The 20,458-nt window shown below is 46.5% G+C and overlaps 1 protein-coding gene across 1 annotated transcript in view; it reads right to left on the bottom strand.

Moving 5' to 3' along the window:
- Positions 1-1,285: 1,285 nt before the first annotated feature.
- The window catches only part of LOC135388325 (uncharacterized), a 151,867-nt gene continuing 132,694 nt past the window's right edge, over positions 1,286-20,458 (bottom strand). Inside the window, exons 143-168 of the mRNA XM_064617807.1 lie at positions 19,373-19,596; positions 19,210-19,313; positions 18,349-18,454; positions 18,144-18,284; positions 17,957-18,073; positions 17,419-17,560; positions 17,263-17,316; positions 17,132-17,203; positions 16,588-16,728; positions 16,283-16,518; positions 16,120-16,226; positions 14,897-15,005; positions 14,702-14,833; positions 13,967-14,080; positions 12,381-12,525; positions 12,140-12,178; positions 12,025-12,057; positions 11,918-11,956; positions 11,703-11,831; positions 11,403-11,626; positions 9,732-9,826; positions 9,558-9,669; positions 8,517-8,654; positions 8,348-8,458; positions 5,902-6,037; positions 1,286-1,356 (exon numbers count right to left, since the gene is read on the bottom strand). Coding sequence (XP_064473877.1) covers positions 1,349-1,356; positions 5,902-6,037; positions 8,348-8,458; positions 8,517-8,654; positions 9,558-9,669; positions 9,732-9,826; positions 11,403-11,626; positions 11,703-11,831; positions 11,918-11,956; positions 12,025-12,057; positions 12,140-12,178; positions 12,381-12,525; positions 13,967-14,080; positions 14,702-14,833; positions 14,897-15,005; positions 16,120-16,226; positions 16,283-16,518; positions 16,588-16,728; positions 17,132-17,203; positions 17,263-17,316; positions 17,419-17,560; positions 17,957-18,073; positions 18,144-18,284; positions 18,349-18,454; positions 19,210-19,313; positions 19,373-19,596 — 3,008 coding nt within the window. The 3' untranslated portion in view covers positions 1,286-1,348. The remainder of the gene's footprint in view (positions 1,357-5,901; positions 6,038-8,347; positions 8,459-8,516; positions 8,655-9,557; positions 9,670-9,731; positions 9,827-11,402; positions 11,627-11,702; positions 11,832-11,917; positions 11,957-12,024; positions 12,058-12,139; positions 12,179-12,380; positions 12,526-13,966; positions 14,081-14,701; positions 14,834-14,896; positions 15,006-16,119; positions 16,227-16,282; positions 16,519-16,587; positions 16,729-17,131; positions 17,204-17,262; positions 17,317-17,418; positions 17,561-17,956; positions 18,074-18,143; positions 18,285-18,348; positions 18,455-19,209; positions 19,314-19,372; positions 19,597-20,458) is intronic.

The following is a 20,458-nucleotide window of genomic DNA, read 5'->3' as shown; positions in this document are numbered from 1 at the left end:
CACTGGTGAAACAAGGGGGTGGAAAAAGAAAACGAAGCAAAAAGCTTGGCCGATCCGTAAAAGTGTTGCCATTCCGTTTAGACATTTTTCTTTTTGGTTTTCACTGCTCCTTGTGTCTTCCTTAGTTCGGTTCGTTCATGCAGGGTTTACTGCGCAAAGACCGTTAGCCAACCAAAGGGAAACACTGTCGCTGTGCATAAGGTTCTAACTTGTTTTCGGTCGGTACCACTCGTGGGCTGGCATGAGTGTACACCATGCACCGTGCACCACCGTGCAAGTTGTGTCTTATCCGTTCGCAACAATTTTGTATTGCTTCATACACAGGGTGACGTGAATTAACGTAACTTTGCCCAGCATTTGCTCTTCCTCCCTGCATCGCATACAGTACTAACTTTGTTATCAAAGTTACTTTTTCGAAGTGGTGAACTAAATGCCTTAAACTTACGATCACCATGAGCAGTGTTCCCATTTAATCTCAGATAATCCTCGTTGAAGCAGGAGACCAAAGAAAGCAGAAATAGAAAGTAGGCCACACTGCGAATGGACACTCCAGGAACTATTTGGTACTCTAAATAAACTTCGTTCGAAGACTCAGTTCGCGAGTATCATCAGTGAACATTACACGCTCCACGAATTGTTGAAAGAACCCGCGGAGTTGCGGATCCTTCAAGCGTATGTTACGACACCACGAGCTCAGTCGTCCATAGAAATACAGAGAGGCTAGAAGGAAAGCTGAGAGAGAGAAATGGGGGAGAGCAAAGGACTTGTGCGAAGGCGATACCTCCTTCCATATATGGATTCGGCCACAGCTGTTCGACGCGCGAACAGCACTCCGCTTCGGCACCCTGGTATCCAATCCAATCCAAGCCGTGCTTTCTTCCGCTTGGCTCTGTGTGCGGAGTGCGTTGTGGCTGCTATCATCGTGTGTTGTCTATTCCGTAAGAAACGGGTATTGCACCGTTTAAAACTTATGCTATGACATGCACGAACGGCGCCTGGATGAGGTACCGTTCTTGGCATGTTAGGCCTACCTTATCTATCATAGCGGCTCACTTATTGAGATGCCCCTCTTTGCTAGCTTGGTTTCTAGTTATTTTTGAGAGTTCTATGCTGTCTCTGCAAGACGGATGGCAGACTGCGTACACTTTGACGTCACACATATCAAAACTAGAAATTCATTGTGCGATACCCCCACGAGCAAACACACAACAGATAGCTAACAGAATGCATAAATAGTTCTGTAATGATTGGTGCGTGAAACTCAGCATTGCAATACAGAAGCCAATACCTTATCAATATGTTATTTATTCATGGAGGAAATAAGCACGATGGTTCCGCATCACCGCCTTCATGCACCTGAAAATGACAAGCACTATGAGACGAAAGTCAGTTATTATCGAGTTATTTTGCAGTGCGTCTTTTGTGTGTGTGCCGTCAGCGGCGAAGGAGAAAGTCAAGACTGGGAGAAAGTGAACTGTTTTCGTATGAACATGATGGCTATTGATGTTCTGAGGCTGGAACACATACAAAGGACAAATACATACAAAGCCTCGAGTGCCTAAGAAATTAATGATAAAAGAAGGAAGTCACTGAAAAGGTTAGCCAGCTGTAGAGAGGGTGGTTGTTTGTCCCTTCAGATGACTCACCCTTGAAAGTCGCTGGGGAGGTGTGTTAGCTTAGCTCAGTTGGTAAGAGCCCTGGACCTGGTAATCCAGAAGATAAGGATTCGAGTCCTAGAGCTGGCTAACCTTTTCAGTGACATCCTGCTCTCATAATTGTTTTCGTATGTCGGGAATACCCAAATGTTGGAGGTTCGTGCAAGCTTTGGTGCAGATCTTGAACGATGGTGCCGCTACGATCACAACCGGGGTCACACTGCTTTTCTCTTATGAAAATGAATTTTGCCTTTCTACAGACTTCTTATGTACTCTTTATTTCCTACACTGACTGACTGTTGACTTCTCAGACTTCTTGCTGATCAAGTCAACAGAATTTCTGTTGACTATGTGTGCACTACCTGTGGGATACATTATGTGTACTTTCTGTGACGGAACTTCCGTTGACAACGTGTACGAAGCTTGTTTACTACAACTACATGTACTTTTTGTAGACTGATTACACAGGAGGTCCTGTTGAAATTCTTTTGACTTCCTGTGCGATTATCCAGCAAAGCTAGGGTTGGCCCTTGCTGTTGTTTTGTTCACAGTCAACAGACCAGTGCCAACAAAAACAACAGATTTTCTTTAGATTTTTTGTTAACTTTGTGCTAACATGATATATTTACTTGCTGTTGACTTAGAGACAGTAAGTTTCTGTAGACCACTCACAACAGAGATGCAGTATGGTTTTCTATTGAATTTACACACCCTTTTTGCATATCCCTTTGAAAAATGGCTGTTGGTTTTTGTTTACAGTCAACAGACTAGAGTCAACAGAAACAGTAGATTTTCTTGATACTTTTTGTGAACTTTCTGCTGGCATCGCAATGTTGACTTATGGCGTTTAACTTTCTGTAGACCACTCACAACAAGAACAAAGGCAACATATTTTTAGTTTCAGCTTAGCAGACTTTTTGCATAGGGAACATGAAACGAATAAAGCAATTTAACCTGTTTGATTCACTGCTGCATAAGTATAGTTTATTCTGAATAAGCGAGCAAAACCACTTTGTGCTACGAGCGATCCTAGCTGCCCACGTCTTTTATGAAAATGAATTTCGCAGGTTTATTGACATTTTTCTATCCTTTTGCCTCTTTTTCATTTGTTCCCACTTTGATTTCCTGTAGGTTATTGTAAAACAAAACGGATATAGACGCCCTTTGAATTTCATTTTTTTCAAAATGTCCAAATTGGTCGACAACAAGAAGTATCTAAACTTTATTTGGATTTGCTTTTTCTTCATTTTCAAAGGGCAGCATAAAATAGAAAATCAAAAGACGTGCCTTGTTATATGGAAACCTGTTGTGCCAAACTGCAGAACATCAATGGACAAAATACAAGGTAGGGTATCGCCTGCATATAAACTGTATATACAGGTATACTGTATAACAGGTGTAATTCTATTCGCCGGCTTTCGTTTGGCTATTTGGCACGAACTTACTGCAGACATGTGTTCAAAAGAAAATCGATAGAATATTTGTCTTTTGTCTCTGCATGGAATTTACTCTGATGAAAACTGTTATGGAAATTCCGTTGAAGTGTATCAATATAGCCTATAAATTTCCTGTTGACAAAAACTAGATTTTCTATTGTCGGAGCTATTCACATATTACTGGCGATGTTGAAAATTGGCCACCTCATACCCCCTGGAGTTCTGTTGAGTTCCTGTCGTGTGAAAGTGTATTGATTTATTTAACCTGTGTTGAAAAGCAACACGTGGCCATTATTGGCACACGTGTGGGGATCATCGAGGATAATCCTGTGCGCCATTCGCAATAGCCTAATTTACCAGTGCTTTCACGATGTCCACTTCTGAGCAGTTAACATGCAGAAAGACATATTTATTAAAGAAAACAGTACTACAGCTTGTCTTGCCAGCTCCCGCAAATTCGAAACTCCTGCTTGCCTCAGAGTGTCTCAGGGTGAGGTGTCTCAGCTTAATTCAATTAAGCATACATACAACACTGAAGTGGGGAATCCCTTGAAGTATCAACTCACCATCAAGATAACGTCTGTGTTTATAACTGCAAGCTTACACATCAGCGCGTAATTTGCCATCCAGGTTGACATTGATGCAAATGGAAATGGCCATCTCACAGCGCAACAACAAACAAACAACAACAAAAACTTTATTTCATAATGATGATTGTGTTAGAAACATGGATGCTATCTTGATGGTAAGTTGATACTCCAAGCAATTCCTAACTTCAGTGTTGGTTGTATGGGCAATCCAATTAATCTGAGTCACATCACCCTTCATTCTGACTCACAGGTAAGCAGGACTCTCGAATTTGCGGAAGCACGCAAGACAAGCAGTATAGCTTATAGTATTTGTATCACTTAGGAAGGAAACGCCAGTGCTGCATATGCTTTTTTATCTCCACATGCGTGTTCAGAGGTGGACGTCCTGAAAGCACTGGCAAATTAAGCTATTGCGAATGACACTGAGGACTATCTACACGTGTGTGAATGATAGCCAGAATTGGCCAGAATGCCAATGATTTGTTCCTTAATTTGTAACTTTCTCCCACACTGCTGCTCTCATTTGTTTCCAAATTCCGCAAAATGTCCAAAAACTGCTAACACAGCATTGCCCATGAAACATGCCTGCAACGTCAATAGTAAGGCAACAGAAGGGCTTCAGAAAATCTGTACACTGGCACCGCTCGATTTATGCAAAAAGGATATGTAAACTCAATACAAAAGATTTTGCCTTCCTGTTGGGAGTGCTCTACAGAAAGTTAAAGGCCATAAGTCAATAAAAAGTAAGCATATGATGTCAACACAAAACTAACGAAAAGAAAATTCGTTGTTTCTGTTGAGTGTGTAGCGGCCGGTGGACAACTACGAGGATGGATGGATGGAACGACGGAGAGGCGATGACGGTGGCCTATCTCCATGGCCGCGCCGGTGGAACTGAGACGCGGATGCTGCAAGCGCGTGTCCATCCTCGTCGTTGTCCACCGGCCGCTACAAGTGTATTACGCAAAGAGTCCGTGTAAACCGTGTAAACTCAATAGAAAAATATATTGCATTTCTGTTGGGAGTGGTCTACAGAAAGTAAACGGCCATAAGTCAACAGGAAGTAAAGATATGATGTCAACACAAAGTTAACAAGAAGTCCTAAGAAAATCTGTTATTTCTGTTGACTAGTCTGTTGACTGGAAACAAAAGCTCGACAACCATTTTCATAAGGGTCGAAACGTCTTAGCGGAAATGTATTACTGTAACCAAGGACGCCCTTCGCGGCCTTTTTCATTCGGCTTAAAGCGACAGCGGTTCCTGCTCCAAACCAAAGGTAAGTCTTGCTCATGGCGCGTTCCATTGGCAGAGTTTTGCCCCGGGAATGAGAAAAAACTTGCAGAATCGGGTCAGCCGTTCCATTGTTCCATGTTCCATTGGCAGAGCAGGGGCGGAACATTTACTCCTGGGAGCAATAGTTTTTCACCCAGCGCCTTCCTTGGGGAGCCAGTGGAACATGGCAGAGAACAACATGGCACGCTCGCGATGCCGCACTTTTCTTTTTCTCGTGTGACACCCAGGTTGTCGTGGTTGTCGGGTACATTGGAAACATGACGCGCCCCGATCCCCGAAACAATTTGCTGAACTCCACGTGGCCAAGCACGAGAAAGCACGCGAGTTACGCACTATGCGCACACCACCTTGAACGAGTGCTACTAGTCTATTGACGAAGCAAACCCGTACGACCCCGCAGGAAGCATGTACAAAAACCCCCATGTGCGGGTCAAACATTCCTCTTCCAATGGAATTCGTCATCAGAGTAACTGTTTTTCAATTAATTTAATGTTTTTTTTTATAGTGGACTGTTATAGCCAGCGCTGCATGCTCGCTGCAATGACGTCACTGTGGGTAACTTCCGGTTTTGGTCCAAGACGGTGTAGCTCATGCTTACGTCATCGGAGAACCGAAACCCGATTTAAAGAGGCCCTTCGTTCCTGAAAATCTAGGGTGCTCTGCTGCATGAAAAAGTGTAATCGTTATTTACATGTGATGTACACGTGACTCCACGTGTAATTCAACAACAATTCTAATGTAACAACGTACACGTAACCATTCCGGTTTACAAATTACAAGCGAACACAACTAAAAAATCAGCGTGCTGTCCGGATCCACAGCAAGCTTTTCAATATATAAACAGGGTTTGCCATAGTTGATCCAGTTGTTGAATTTCCGGGCCATTGTGTGTCTGGTTACGTAGCATAAGAAATCATAGGAGCTCACCGCTCAAAAGCGAGACTGCTATAGTCCTCAACCTGGAATACTGCTCCCGCGCCAAGCATTTCCCGTTAAAGTCCTCGAAGTCCACGTTGAATGCAGCTACGCATCCTTTCGGAAACACTTCACTGAACGTCAGTTCCTGCAGTGGTGTGAAGGCAAGTTACGAACCGCACATTTACGAACCGCCGGAAGGCGCTGTGATCGGAAAGCCCACTGTCTAAAATTTCAGTGAACCCTGAAGCGATAACCGCACACGACAATTTCTCGACGGAAAAACGGCCAACTTTCCCACCGGCCCGACAAGTCGACGGAAAAACAGCGGGATGAACCGTATGTACAGATTTCCACTGCGGCGGACGGTGGCGCCCTAGCGGTCGTTTCTTTAGTCAGTGTTAAATTTTGACTTCATAGCTGATAAATATTTTGCTACACATAGAAAAGTTATAGTGGCATACAGACTAAGTTCTTATGGTCAAAGCATATTCGCGAAGCAAGCACTATAAAGGCGCCCTCAGACAGCAGCGGGTGGGTGACAGCGTGCTTCCCAGATCCCAAATCCCAGGTTGGTGGTACGGACACCCGAAATGCCCGCCACGTCCGCTCGTGGAACGATAGCGCGTGGAGCGGTCCTATTGGCTGCAGTCGAGCGCCCGCTTCCGCTGTTCTCCTGATTTTTCTGTCCACTGCTGTCGTCGAGAAACCGGTGAAGTTCCCATTGCTCGCGTCGGCTCACCGGAAAAACGGTGACAGTGATCAGTTTTCCGTTTAGAAATCGTGGTATGCGGTTACCGCTTTATGTGGGCAAAATTAATCTACTGAGCGATTGCTGTGGCGTCACTGATGGTCACATATAGTTGCAGTGCCGTGGATTAAAAGGGAGTCCGACCATTAATGCGACCAGCATATACGTGAAGTTCCACCCACCTTTTCAGGTGTCTAGCCAATCACAGGTCGAAATAAAATTCTCTATTGTTGCAGGCCATCTAGTACTTATACTTCACCCTTATTTACTGGGTGCCACCGTTTTGTAGAAACTGGATTGATTTGATTGAACCGGATATCACAGGTGACAGACCAAAACGACGGATTTTGAGCCCCCTTTTATCAACGCTATCTGCATGGCTCAGAACTGCAGAAATGGTTGCTGGTACAAGTGATTGACCAGGAGAGCGGCTTCTTCGCAACAGACGAACGCAACGTAACGTAAGTAGACGGAATCAAAAATGCGCAAATATGCATGTATAAAAAAAGTTCAACGCTGTAATGTAAAATCTTACGCCTCAGGGGTGTCTTTGCTGCTGTTTTCGTGGGATTGCGGTCTTAGCTAGGCCTAGTGTTAGCAACGAAACATCACAATTTCGCGTAAATAATGATGGCGGAGTGAAAGTTGAAGCGTATTTTGCAGATACGTATAAGGATATATACTCACAGTATGAAGTAGTCTGTGAACATTTTTGTCACGAAATCTCCGCTTCGCCGTTCCAAGCGCCATCCCTCCAATCTTGAAAAATTTTGGCGCCATGGTAGCCCCCATGAAAAACGGCAACCAATGAAATGCGCCCAACTTTGATTGGCAGGTCGAACCGCTTTTTTACGCTCCTCCTACTGGCAAGACTCTCCCTTTTAATACACGGCACTGTATAGTTGTCTCGCGACGTAAAGCCACGAATTATCTTTCCGCTAATTTACGACTCAAAGGGAGTAATTGTTGGGGCAATGCACTCTCAGAAAAAAGGGTGCAATAAGGTGGTAACTTCTATAGTTACCACCTATATAGGTCAACATAGCGTCTGATAAGGGGTGTAAAAGGGTGGTAAAATCAGTTATGTACCCAAATTGCTGCGAAAAGGCGTACGATCCCCCTCGCTCACCAAATCAGAAGCGGTAGCCCTATCATTCGTAGGTAGCAGGTAGAACTTTGCAACCTTTTAGGCACAACATATGCGACGACTAAAAGGTGTAACTGCTCCACCCTTTTTTCTGAGAGTGTGGGTCTAGTCCACGAAAGGACGGTTTCATTTCGTTGAGCATGAGGATGTGGTAAAGACAGACACACCAAGCACGACTAGACAGGACTAGTCTCACATTTTCTCCCATTGGGTCTAGTCGTTTCCGGTTATGTTTTGTGTCTCTGCCCCTAACACCTCCTCATGCTGAAGGAAATGATACCGTCCACGTCAGTGCACCAGCTCGCTTGCCCTTTAATGCTTTGCACATCTAAATTTACTCCTTTCTTAGGGTGCTTTGTTTTCTCAGAGGAGCCGGCGAAACAGCATCATGGCTCCCATCGCCATGATGACAATCGTAAATACGCCATTGAAAAAAAAAAAACTTTGTTACACATGAATAAGTAATATCTATAAAGCAAACAAGTTTGACCATGTGACGTTTGTCGCGAAATAAAGGAAATCAACGAACGCTAGTGGAAATGCAAACAAAAGGATCCCACCTTGACAGCGACGCTATTTTCAGTTTCGTAAGACTGAAGGACTCCCATGCCGGTCTGATACGCAGAAACCGAATCTTCCTCGCTGGACATCTTGGTTGTGTTCGGGCAAGTCTGGGAACGTAACAAAGGTTGCGTTACGTGCGTTACGACTTCGCGCCGGAGCATTTACCTCCGCGTAGTTTTCCCAGCTCTCTTTGAGACAGCGATCGCCAAAAGTGACACGAGTTGAATTCTGTTGGAATCGCATGACAGCCAAGTTGATGTCCATGCAAACTCGATTCAGGCCAGTGGTCTTTGATGTGTGATTCTGCACGAAAACGGCGAGACCTGTAGCACTAATGCAAAGCGGTCACCGCAAGCAAGTGGTACGCCTTTCTGTGACAATTAACAAAGCGTGCGGGTGTCACAAAAAGGCGTACGCCTCGTCTTCAATAAATCAGGGGAGACAACAATGTCATTCGAGATGGTTGTTGGTTCAAGCTCGCTGTGCTGTGAAGTTGCGTCAACAGGCATTCTTCAAGGCGGCGGGATAAACAGTCAACCGGTTCGCGGAGTCAATTGGTTCCGTTTTCGGCATTTGCCGAACACATCCGCCGACTATTCGGCACATTGCGAAAAACTCTCTCGAATTGCACTCTTGGATATGTAGACGGGTAGAAAATGCAGCGAACCGGTAAGGAAGTATGAAGGGAATTGCCTCAGGACGAGAGCCGGCGATATTTCGAACAGTCTGTTTGAAATATGGGCGGGGCGTCCTGCATAGGCGCTACATGCCGAAAATGCCGGTACCCGATTGCATTTTTTTTTTCATCCTGGCTATCACATTTTCGTTTTTCCTTCAAGTCGTTTTCCAGGTGGAATGCGGGGAACCGCGCTGCGGAGCTGTTAGCGTTTAGGTCAGGGGTGAACCTTCCCTTGCGACACTTTTGTTCCTGGGTCTTAAGTGGTTCATGTACACGTGGAACCTTCCAACAAACGAAAGTCCTCTGCCCTCCTTCGACGAGTCAAATATCCGAATTTGGCAAAACGTATAAATGCCGAAACACAGTAGTCGAATCTCCCTAGGAATAAATGCCGAAAACGCTGAACCCTTAAGCCATGGTGAACAAGCCAGAAAATGAAGAGAACCTATCTGTTTTCTGATCTCAATTGCATGCAAGGCACTAAAACGAGCGGCGGCTCCTTGGAACGCAGGGTTGTGCATGCTTACAAGAATAACTCTGTAGCTGTCCGTCGTCATCAGTGTCGTGGAAGGATGGGTCACTTCACAGGGATCGGTGAGGGAGAGCCTATGCGTCATGAGAATAGTGATGTCGCTTGTGCTGCAACGAGGTTAAGATGAAACAAGATCACAACTGGATGTATCGTTTGACATCATCCTTACGTCACGAGCTTCTGCAGAGAGCTCCCCGTCGAAGGGTGGAAGCCAACAATAAGTTTTATTCCGGATGGCAAGCTGTGGAGGCTCTCCCACAGTTCCTGAAACATCATGCACATTGAGGCGCATGCGCATTGAGTATTATGCACTATCTTTGTGAGGTCACAAAAATGGTCAGTCAGTAAAGCAAATGATTCTGTGCAGTGGCCCTCCGTTAGCATGAGCGTGTGCTGAAGTTCGCAAGCCAGGTCATTATAATGCAGTTAAAGGGGCTCTAAAGGGTTTGGTGTCTGTGGGTCTCGTAGGCTACTGGTAGCAGGAATACACCAGCAATGCAACGCAGGGAGAATAACAACTGCGCCCTATTTCGCGAAGCTGGCTGATTGTGAGGTGTGTATAGACGACCCTCTGTTTACAAACATGTGACGTAACGAGAAGACCGGTTCGAGGTTATATTTTGCTGTGGTGGGCAGAAAGCCTCGGCCGAGAGGCCGAAGAAGGCTGATAAGGTTGATAGGTGGCCACCAGCATGCTTTGCGCGGGAGCGAAACGTAATCGATGACGTATTGGCACAGGTCGTATATGGACGACCTGAGCTACGTCATCGATTACGTTTTGCTGCCGCGCAAAGCATGCTGGTGGGCATTATCAGCTCTATCAGCCTATCAGGCAACGCATTTTTCCCGCTCTGTCCACTACAGCAAAATATAACCTCGAACCGGTCTTGTCATGACGTCACATGTTTGTAAACAAAGGGTAGTCAAGTTTCACGTTAAAATGTCGCATGAATGCCCCATCTGCCAATGAAGATAACTTTTTTCAAGAATTGTCTTCCTAGAAACAGTACCTTCTGTCTGAAATAGCACTGTGGAACGTACAATACAAGGGATGGACTTCATAATCACATATCGGCGCTATACCGTCACGCATACCGTCGGCGCATACCATCCCAGCACTGCTCTATAGCGTCTGTTGCGCACGCATCCATACTGCTCCGCTCGGAGGTGGTAGGGCTTCTCACGGTGACTATATAGCCTCTGTTTTTCGACCGTTGGCTATAATTCGTGTGCTTGACTACATTACGTTGATGCGCTGTTTCTGTTCGTGTTACCTTACATGGCGGTATTAGCGAAAGCTTCCGCTACTACAGAATATGCGTATGATATGCGTCCCAGCGAGGTGTATCCCTACGCGTCACAACGTTTACCTCGTTTTCCTCGTACCGCGCTGATGGGACAAAGACATGCAGGAAGGGGCAGTTCCCCCAATATATTTCCTTTGACAATTGGATGCGCTGAGGGTGACGTATCCTTGATGTTTTGCGCCTATTCGGAGGAAGGAAAGAGGAACCTCCAAATTGGCACCTCACGTTTTAATTACAAACGGCGCAACGGGTGAATATCGTTCCCTTTGCATTACTGTCATGATGACGGAATCTTTCATATCCCGAAGAGAAATTCTTGCCCCTTCGTGACCCTTTAAAGTACACTCTTCAATAATACTTCACCACGTATCACGGTCATAGACAATGGTTATGGCCTTCAGATGAGATTCTCTTGTTTCGAATGCAGTTTCAGAAAGTCGATTGATGACTACGCACACCTTCCCAGTAGTAGACACGTAATCGTTTTGCATTCGATACTTCAGGTTCTTGTTTCACTCATGAACAGTGCTTACCTGCACGACACGGACGAAGCGGATCATGTCTGTACTTGGCGTCGAAAGCGCGGCTATGCCATCTACCGACCTCCGCTCAGCCCACAGGGTGATGCCCGTCACGAAGTCGTTCACCGCCTTTGGGCCTTTCCTGCTGAATCGGCTCCAGAAGGAGGGAACGACACAGCCGACAGTCGTTGCACCGCTCTTCTTGGCAAGGCCCTCGAACTTTGCGAACCTTGCCTCTGTAGATTATGTTCATTCAAAGTTTACTAGGAAGTCTTTGCAACGATCTTGCATTGTGAGGATTGTTCGCATTACCGTCGTTTGGCTGAACTGTGCGTTTCGAGAAGCTGTACGTGATGTAAGAGTAGACAAGGTAGTCGCACATGTCGGATGGTAGCTCGGTGGGGAGGTCAGCGACGGTTGATAGAACGCATATTAGTAAACCTGGAAAAGCATATAGAAGTCTGAACGCTGTAGCTGGCTGTAAAAAAGGTCGAATGAAGGAAAAAGCGAGGAGTAAAGTGCCGTACGTTTACGAGCTTTCTCGACGTTATCTGTCCTTTTGGTACCTGCGGAGATATTAGTGCTTACTCATACACGTGGGTGAGCAGCAAGTCAATAGTGCAACGGCAGTTACCTCTCTCTTTTGGGATGTCGACTGCGGTGGATGCTGAAATTTAAAACGTATTTTACTTCAATCTTTTTCCCATGAGAAGATAACAGACTACGCGCAAAATAGAATGCAAACACACCAGTGAGCCTTGTAGTCTGAATCGTCGTGGTCGATGGCCCTGAAAGATAACTATGAGAAGCGAAGCAGAAGCACAAGTAGACAGATTGACGAATGCACGAGAGAAAAGTGACTTGCAGTCTTCAACGACACGCTGGATGTTTATGGACGTACAACGAACACACATTTAGCGTCCCAAGTGTAATCCAGGTTGCACTTTAGGGATTACGCCAGTAAATTCACTTGTACATGACCTGCATTACCTTGCCCTTCCATGGAAACAACTCTCGCTAATGCCTTCAGACGCGAGAAGCTTTCCCTGTTTCTGCAGGTGCCTTCGACGTCTTCGAAATCAATATCGAACGCCGCCGCACAGCCACTGGGATAAATTTCCTGGAAGGCCGTCATCTACGACAGAGAAAATATCAGCTCTCTTTTCGGCTTGGATTTTTCAAATATCGAAGCAGATAATTGTGCATTCGATTCGAATTCCGAAAGAAAACGATGGGCTCGTTAAGTAGCGGCTCTACCCAACGGGCTCCGTGTACACTGTCCCTCGTACTTCGGTGCCTCTACTAAACGGATTTTCAGAGCCACGAGCGCGATACGTCACGCCAAAGCGTCTCATTGGTTTTCCGGCCTCCCCTTCCTTCATATGTCACGGAGCCAGAGCAGCATTTACGCGCTCCCACCTGCAAGTAAGAGCGTCAGAGTGCATCAAAAGCGCCACGATCCTGAAAACCGTTTAGTAAAACGGAGCGCGTTCCCTGCGCTCTGGAGCTGCTACTTAATGCGCCCGATGTCTTCACCAGACCCAATACTATATTCGAATAATGTCGAATCTATCTATTGGCGCCTTCAACTGGTTGCTTCTGATCGCTATAGAGCGACATTTCATCTTCGACTGGAGTGCTCTCACGAACACCGTCGGAGCGGTTGCCATATCTGGTTCGGTTCCTGTCACGTGATTGCGCCAGCTTCAGGTGAGTAGTGTTCCTGTTCCGCCATGCATGCTATGTTCTGAGTTTTGAGTCGTCGTTGCTTTGACTTCCAGGGAAACACAGGAGGTGAATTCCCTCTGAAGGAGGAAAGAAAGGAGTCTGTGCGACGTCATTCTGCGCGATTCCGAAAGTTTGGGTGAGGGGAACAACCGGGACAAGCAATTATCCTCTCCCAGGTCGCCACAGCTCGCAGAGAAGCTTACTCGTTTACCTTAATCATGGCTTAACTGAAGTGTAGCTGTTTCCCCTAAAAGTTCACAGCGTGCAGCGACACGAAATTTATTTCATTGCTTGTCGCCGCTGCAATGCCGGTAAACGGCTTCTACGCTGGCAGTTGAATTGTTTGTCCCACTTGTGGCGACGTATCACCTCAGATTGCTGGGCTCCGGTCACCTGATCAATGACGTGCTCATGACATGCACGGTGTGTCATCACTTCCACTACGCTTTCGTGATTCGGAAACAAACGGCGTTGCTCCCTCTTTAGTTTTCCTTCCTCCCTAGCTGTTCCCTCTCCTCTCGTCTCCGCGAACTTACCGGTACAGTGGCTAGAAGGAGCTAGACTAGTCTAGTCTAGCTAGTCGAGCTAGACTAGACTATAGGAGGAGCTAGAAGCTCCTTGTAGCCACTGTACTGCCGGGTTCGGCTCGTGCACGATTCCTCCGGCTCGGAGCTATAGAGTGAGGGTGCGATCTGGCCCGCTCCGGCTCGGGGTATCTGGGTGACCAGTCGAAGATACCTTATGTACACGCATTATCGGTTCGGTTATAGTGGTCACTTGGTATTCGCTTCGGTTTCAAGATTACTATTCGCAAAATCCTACTTTTCAAATTTCATAACATGTCTTACCTTGGAAGCGATAGTTAACTCATCTTCAAAAGTCAGTAAGCGGTTGCCGTCGTGCAGGAAATTCGTCATGCTTTGACTGTCGTACTGAACCTCTGACCGTGCCATCGGACATACCTCAAAAGGAAGATTACGTAGTTAAAGGAGCAGTGAAATGATGACTGATTGCTCGAAAACTATTGCTTGAGGAATTGAGTATCTGTAGCGAAAACCGAAATATTTTCATTGAACGCTGCATCACTCTACATTAGAAAAACAAAGAAAAAAAAAACTTCAGGCCTTCATGGGCGGAGCAGCGCAGCTCAATCGGCTGCCGTGATGTAAGCAGGTAGTGTCACGTGGGAGCAGTGTAGGGCATTAGAGAGCGTCACCTGATGGGCACTCCCATCGGGTCCCCGCGCGTCAACCACATGACCTCGTTACGTCAACCGCACTCATTCTTCTACGAGTCTTCTGAAGGAGATGAGAGTGCACAAGTCAAAGACTCCTCGTGCGCTCTGCAGGGCAGCTATGACTATTGTCTTTGCCTAAAGACGCTTTGTGTGTGTGTGTGTGTGTGTGTGTGTGTGTGTGTGTGTGTGTGAGAGAGTGTGTAATTCACTGTACCCAAAAACAAAGACAAAAATACAGAACGCTGCTCCTTTGAATTGAACTGAATTTGAATTAAATGTCGAGGATAGCAGTCCACCACAAGGATGGATTTTACCTGTATGCAATTCGTATGTTACTATACCTTACCTTCCCATAACCTTCCAAATTCTCTCTTGTACAGTTATCTCCGAGCCTAGTTATACTCAGGGTGTTCTGATAAACGTGCACAGCAAGATTGATGCTGATGCAGACGTTGTTCAGTTGAGTGGACTTCTGAGGCTGCAAAGAATGTGTACATAGAAGGTTAATAGCTAAAATCGGAAAAAGGGGAAGGAAACGTACGTTGAGGTTAAGTGAATCGTTGATGATATTCGGAGACGTTGGAGCTCGAATCTTGCAAGACGAAGGAAGTGTGATAGACACCGATAAAAAGATAAACATGTCACTAGACCTGCGAGAACAGCGCAATTGAGGGTAGGATCCTTGATCATACTACGGCTAACGGTGAGACTTCCTTTCTACTATATTAAAGGTTCATGAAGAGATTCCCAACAAATGTGAGTTCTCAGTGGAGAACGGCTCGCAACGAGGCCTATTACCTATTACCTTAAGAAACGTCGAGGGGTCGCCTGACACACTCCTGCAACCGAACTGACGGTGGCGTCGAAGCAGCCGCCTATATATCTATTTTGTTTTTGCCGTGCTTTCTAGTTAATAATTCTGTTCTTCATACTCCATAGTTCCATGGTTCATACTCCACCTGTTGAATGGATTAGCGGCTAGGAATGCATTACATATTCTTATAGAGGTTTTTGGGTTTTAGGTTTTTTTGGGGGGTTTCGGAATCCCACTAAGGGACAGGAGAGTACAGGTTAGAGGTGTAAATGTTGTAGAGATGTTGAGGTCTGAGCAAAAGTTTACGGAACATGGAAACAGCGTAATTTCGCAACGTGCCGCGACACCCTGCGGGCAGACAGAAGCGGGTGCGGGTGCACTGCTTCTGAGGAACAGAGCCGTTTATTGGGAGACTCTGCCCATTGGGAGGAGCCCGTTTCAAAGCGCGTCATTTCACGTCACGCGATGGGCGGCGCAACGGCAAGTGCCGCCGTTCTGGGGCGGAGCTATCGCATTGAAATCTCCCCGTGCCCTTCACTCCACCATTTTGGAGTGGGGGCACAGCTTTGAAATCTCCGGCCAATTTCATTTTGGTCAAGTGGGCGGAGCGATGACGAGTATGACGTGACGGAGACTCCCCATCTCCGTGCGGTTCAGCAAATAGACAAACTATTCCTGTACACGGCTCTGCTGAGGGATGGACGAGTGCGCTGGCTGGGATTCACGACGATAGTTTCGGTATCGCTCGAGCGTTCCCGCGAAAGTTTTCAGATTTCTTTCGGCAGTTCACCATTCATGACATATGTGACTGTCGACGCAGTTCCCGTGTTCTGTGCACTTTTGGCCAGCCCTATACCATGCTACAATCTGTGGGAGACAGTGCACATGGCGAAGAGCGCGAATCCTCTATCCCCGACAGTGTAAAAGATCGGTTAAATAGACCTCCGTACTTTGAAAATCCCTCAGCCGTCCTTGCATCGAGTTGGTACGTGTGCACCCCAACGAGCAGCTTCGGAGTCTTCTTCGCTTCCTTGCTGTGTATGCGCATCCACATTTTCTGCAGAAAGGCAGTTTCACTTATCACTGTGATCACGTTAGAAGGAAGACACTTACGTTGACCAAGTCTCCAAAGCGTTCGACAATAGTATTCCTGGTCGTAAACAAACCCAATCCTCCAAGGGACTTCCGATTCACCCACCGTATTACGGTGTATGCACAATCCTCCAAGAAGACTGTCTGATTCGCATCGGTCCTGTCCAGAAAACTATCCAGCATATCAGGTTCCACCGCAGCAACCGGTGTAGCTCTAACGTGTTCCGCAAGTTGTTGGAACTTTTGAAACCGTTCCTCTTCAGGAAAGATACAATAAACATCACTACGATGACTTCGTGTATCGCTAATGTAGCTATGTACATTACCATCGTTGGGCGTTACGGAGTCTTCTTCAGCTATGTATGCTACGAAACTGTAAACAAGGTAATGACAAACGGCCGGTGGGATCCTTGAGGGAAGCTGGTTGACTGAGGAAAGTACGCAGATCAAGTAGCCTGGAGAGTGACCTAGACACAGATAGAAAAGAGAACATTCAATGTTAGTTCTAGATAAGATGGGAGCATTAACATCAGTTCACGTATACTTCCGATCGGCGGGTTGCCTAGAGCGCACGCGTTCAACACTCAGCTGGAAATGGTTCCAGGAACTCAGCTGCCAGGACGATGTGCGCTACCTGGTGCTTAGCACCAACGATAACGTTGCTGTTAAGTGATGTGCTATTGAATATGAAACTTAGGCATTAGACATTGACATTTTCTAGACATTTTTCTGTATTCTTCATTTTCTCTGTTGTAGTTTTGCATCGCTAGGCAGCGGCGTGTCGACATTGTGCTAAACGCTGCCTCCTCCGCCTCTCCTGCTCGGGCCCGGCGCTGAACCATAAGCGGAGCTGAAACATCACAGCATTACCTTTGTCGGCTTGTGTTTGAGTCGACGATGCATCCGCCAATGTTGAGGGATGTGACACCGGTGTTCCTGGAACTGCGTTATTCCATAATGCACCTTCAGCATGCACTGCTGTGAAACAGTATTATACATACCAGAAATTGTCGTGGCACTGCTGGCTGTCGTACCCGTCGCGTTTCGTAGCATATCTGTACGATTGACCGAAAGACAGGTTCAGAACTAACAGCTTCCAACGAGGAGGCTTGGCGTGCCGACAACACTGGAGTATTGTTTGCAATCAATATCAATACCTGGGTTTCGTGACAGGGCGCTGGAAACGACTTCTAGGCGAGAATACGAGGTACGACTTCTGCACTCCCCTTTGTAGTCTTCGAAATTGACGTAAAACGCCGCCAGGCAACCGTGAGGGTGAAGTTTTGGGAACGACTTGAGCTGTGTAGGGCAAGCCATTGGTAACACGTGCGTATTTTGCATCAATATTCACTGTCACGTGGTCATAGGTTGGTATCAACGCAGCATATTCTCATTTCAAAGCATAATAATCATCATCAATCGTAAAACAAGGCTAAATATTTGCTATTTTCTCCCTACCGAGGGTGAGCTGAGTTTGGGCCTTTTTGCACATGAACGTATTTGTTTACACAAGTATTCCGATGTGACCAACAAAGAAGCATGAAGCCACAAAAACACACACAAAAACGAATGAAAACTAAACAGTACAGCGAACGTCCCTTGGCGCCGTTGGCTGACCTGTCAGAACAACAAAAACAGCGCACACGACTCCCAGACCAGACCAGATACATGCCCTCGGCAGGGTACAAAACTAACCTTTTTCGATAACGTGTGCTTCGTCTCAAAGGCCTGGAAGACAGTGCCGTTTCTTCGAAAAGCTATATTAGACGTCCTGTCAACCTCCGTTCGAATGGTATATTTTGCGGGGCACGTCTGTGTCGTGAAGGCAGGAGGAAGAGATGTGCGTAAACTCCACGTTGAAACGTATCACCGCGACACATACCTCAACGAAGCTCTCCCAGCTCTCAGACAGGCACGTACTTCCGAAGCTTCCTTTAGGGTCATCGAGCAAGAAGGTGCGCACAGCGAAGTTGATGGCGAAGCAGACTTCGGCGTCTGGATGAATGTCCGTGTATCGGTGCTTCTAAAACACAACGCACGCAGTTTGTGAGCTTCTGGTCATTAGAGCTTGCCGAAATATTTATCACCATGTCCTTGAATAGTTCCTCATAGTTTCCTGAATTGGGAGGAGCAATGCGACAATCACCCGCTGGAACCAACGGATGCGTGATCACGATGACCAGGTCACTCGTTCTGGAATGTATTGCCACCGTATCAGTCTCTCTGTGGAGGTTTATAAGATAGCGTGGTGCCATAATGGGGAACAGCCCTGAGTTCATGTTACCCTGCTATCAAGAAGAGTTTCGGGTCTTCGGGTGCAGTACCATAAGATGATGAGATCTGGGGCGGGATGGGGAGACACAGATATCCACACGCTAGTGTGGAGGCACAGCGAAGATAACATGGGGTCATAAAGAGCAAATATTCTTTAGCCTGGGTGTTGCCAACCCGACACAATGGGATTCCTTCCACCAGTGTATGGATATCTGGCACTTTGAGGCGACAACGGTCTAGCCACGAACTGAACACAGAAACAGACACACGTCTCACTGTCCTGTGTTTGGTCCGTCGTCCCCTCCAATAAGTTATGCACCAACCGGCGAGTTACTTCTATTACTGCCCAGGAGGCGCTCGACAAGAAGCTGACTGAGGGAAGCTGGGTTGGGTAGGAGAGTAAACGAATCTTGTGTCGATGTCTGTTCTCTTGGCTGTTGCAATATGCTGGCAGGTCGAGTCTGAGGACCACGTCGGTTTCGAATTCCTACGGCTGCCACGTTCTACCAAGAACATTGCAGTGCAATCCTGTTTTGAATCATCTATACGGGCAGGTGCTCATAACAATGACGATTCTTTTCATGATTCAACTACCCTAACCCCAACTAACAAAGGCTGCTTAGCAAAGCTGCACTTAATGGCAGTCACACTGCCGTATTCCAACCAGTACTTACAGCGTCAGACGTTTCATTATGGCGATGTCACGCAGAGGTTCTCGGATACCAACCAGCAACCTCTTCTGGTGTCCCGGCGTGGCGTGGAGGCTATACCACATCACCTAATGGCGGACACAACATGCATGTCTGGGTATTTTACTGCTCCCACAATCGAACTCACATCAACAAGATCCGCGAGGTCAGAAGGAGGGAGAGACCTCGGTGGGAAAGCTGCAATTCCACCTAGAGACTTTTCATTTACGTAGGCCGTCACTGCCGAGAGAAACTCGTCCATCCGTTCCTGGTCTTGCACTTCCAGCGCATTCAGCGTGATGGGTGCGATGGCACCAATCGGTGTGGCACGGGTTTCGCGAAGTGACTTTAGAAAATGTTCGAAATTCTCCACTGCAAGTGAAATGTTCGTTGTACTCTTGAAACAATCAACTCGCAATGGAACACAGTGACACCAGTATTTGCTTCAAGTAGAGAGTATACAGACAAAACCGCAGGGAGGGAAGAAATATGCGCAGAAGAATGCGTGAAGAAGATAGATCAAAACGACTGCAACGCGCATATCCAACAGATTTCGGGAGGGTACACCACGGTATCGATACCTTCTAACACCGAAGGATCGGTCACATTACTTGGAGACGTTGTCTTTATTCGCCGCAATTACAGACAGCAAAAGAACAGAAATTAATTTAATTGATTATTAATTTTTTAAAGAAATTTTTAATTAATTAATGAAAAAATGGTTAGGAAGCGAGCGAGCTGGTGAAGATGATGCATGATGTAAAACCCCGAGACTAGGGAACAAGAAGGGACAGACAGAAACACGAAGTCTCAAAAGACTGCGAGACTGTTTGTGTCTGTCCCTTCTTGTTCCCTAGTCTCGGGGTTTTACATCATGCAGAAATTAAATGTCACGCGCCCTCAATCAATGTTCGAACTCTTAATCCTGCAATCTTCATGATAGAGTAGATAACGCACGAGGAGATGTAGGATCAAGTACTCGACTGTAGGTTGAGGGCGCGTGACATTCATCTCTGTTCTGCACGCCTTCTTCACGTAACGACCAATGACAGGAGAGACAAAGTAATCGAGGTCGATTACTTTGACGAGAACAGGGCCCCTGCGCGCGGGTAGGTTCCGGAGTGTTTCTATCCTCCAGATTCATGTTTACTTAGCCGGTATAACAGAAACAGAAGCCATTGCTTGCAAGTGAGAGCTTTATTTCAGCGAACATTCTCTAGAAAGGGGTAGCGTT

The sequence above is a fragment of the Ornithodoros turicata genome, chromosome 3, assembly GCF_037126465.1.
Source record: "Ornithodoros turicata isolate Travis chromosome 3, ASM3712646v1, whole genome shotgun sequence".
In the NCBI taxonomy this organism is placed as follows: Eukaryota; Metazoa; Arthropoda; class Arachnida; order Ixodida; family Argasidae; genus Ornithodoros; species Ornithodoros turicata.
Note: the sequence above shows the minus strand (reverse complement) of the source record. Positions and strands in the feature narration are given on the sequence as shown.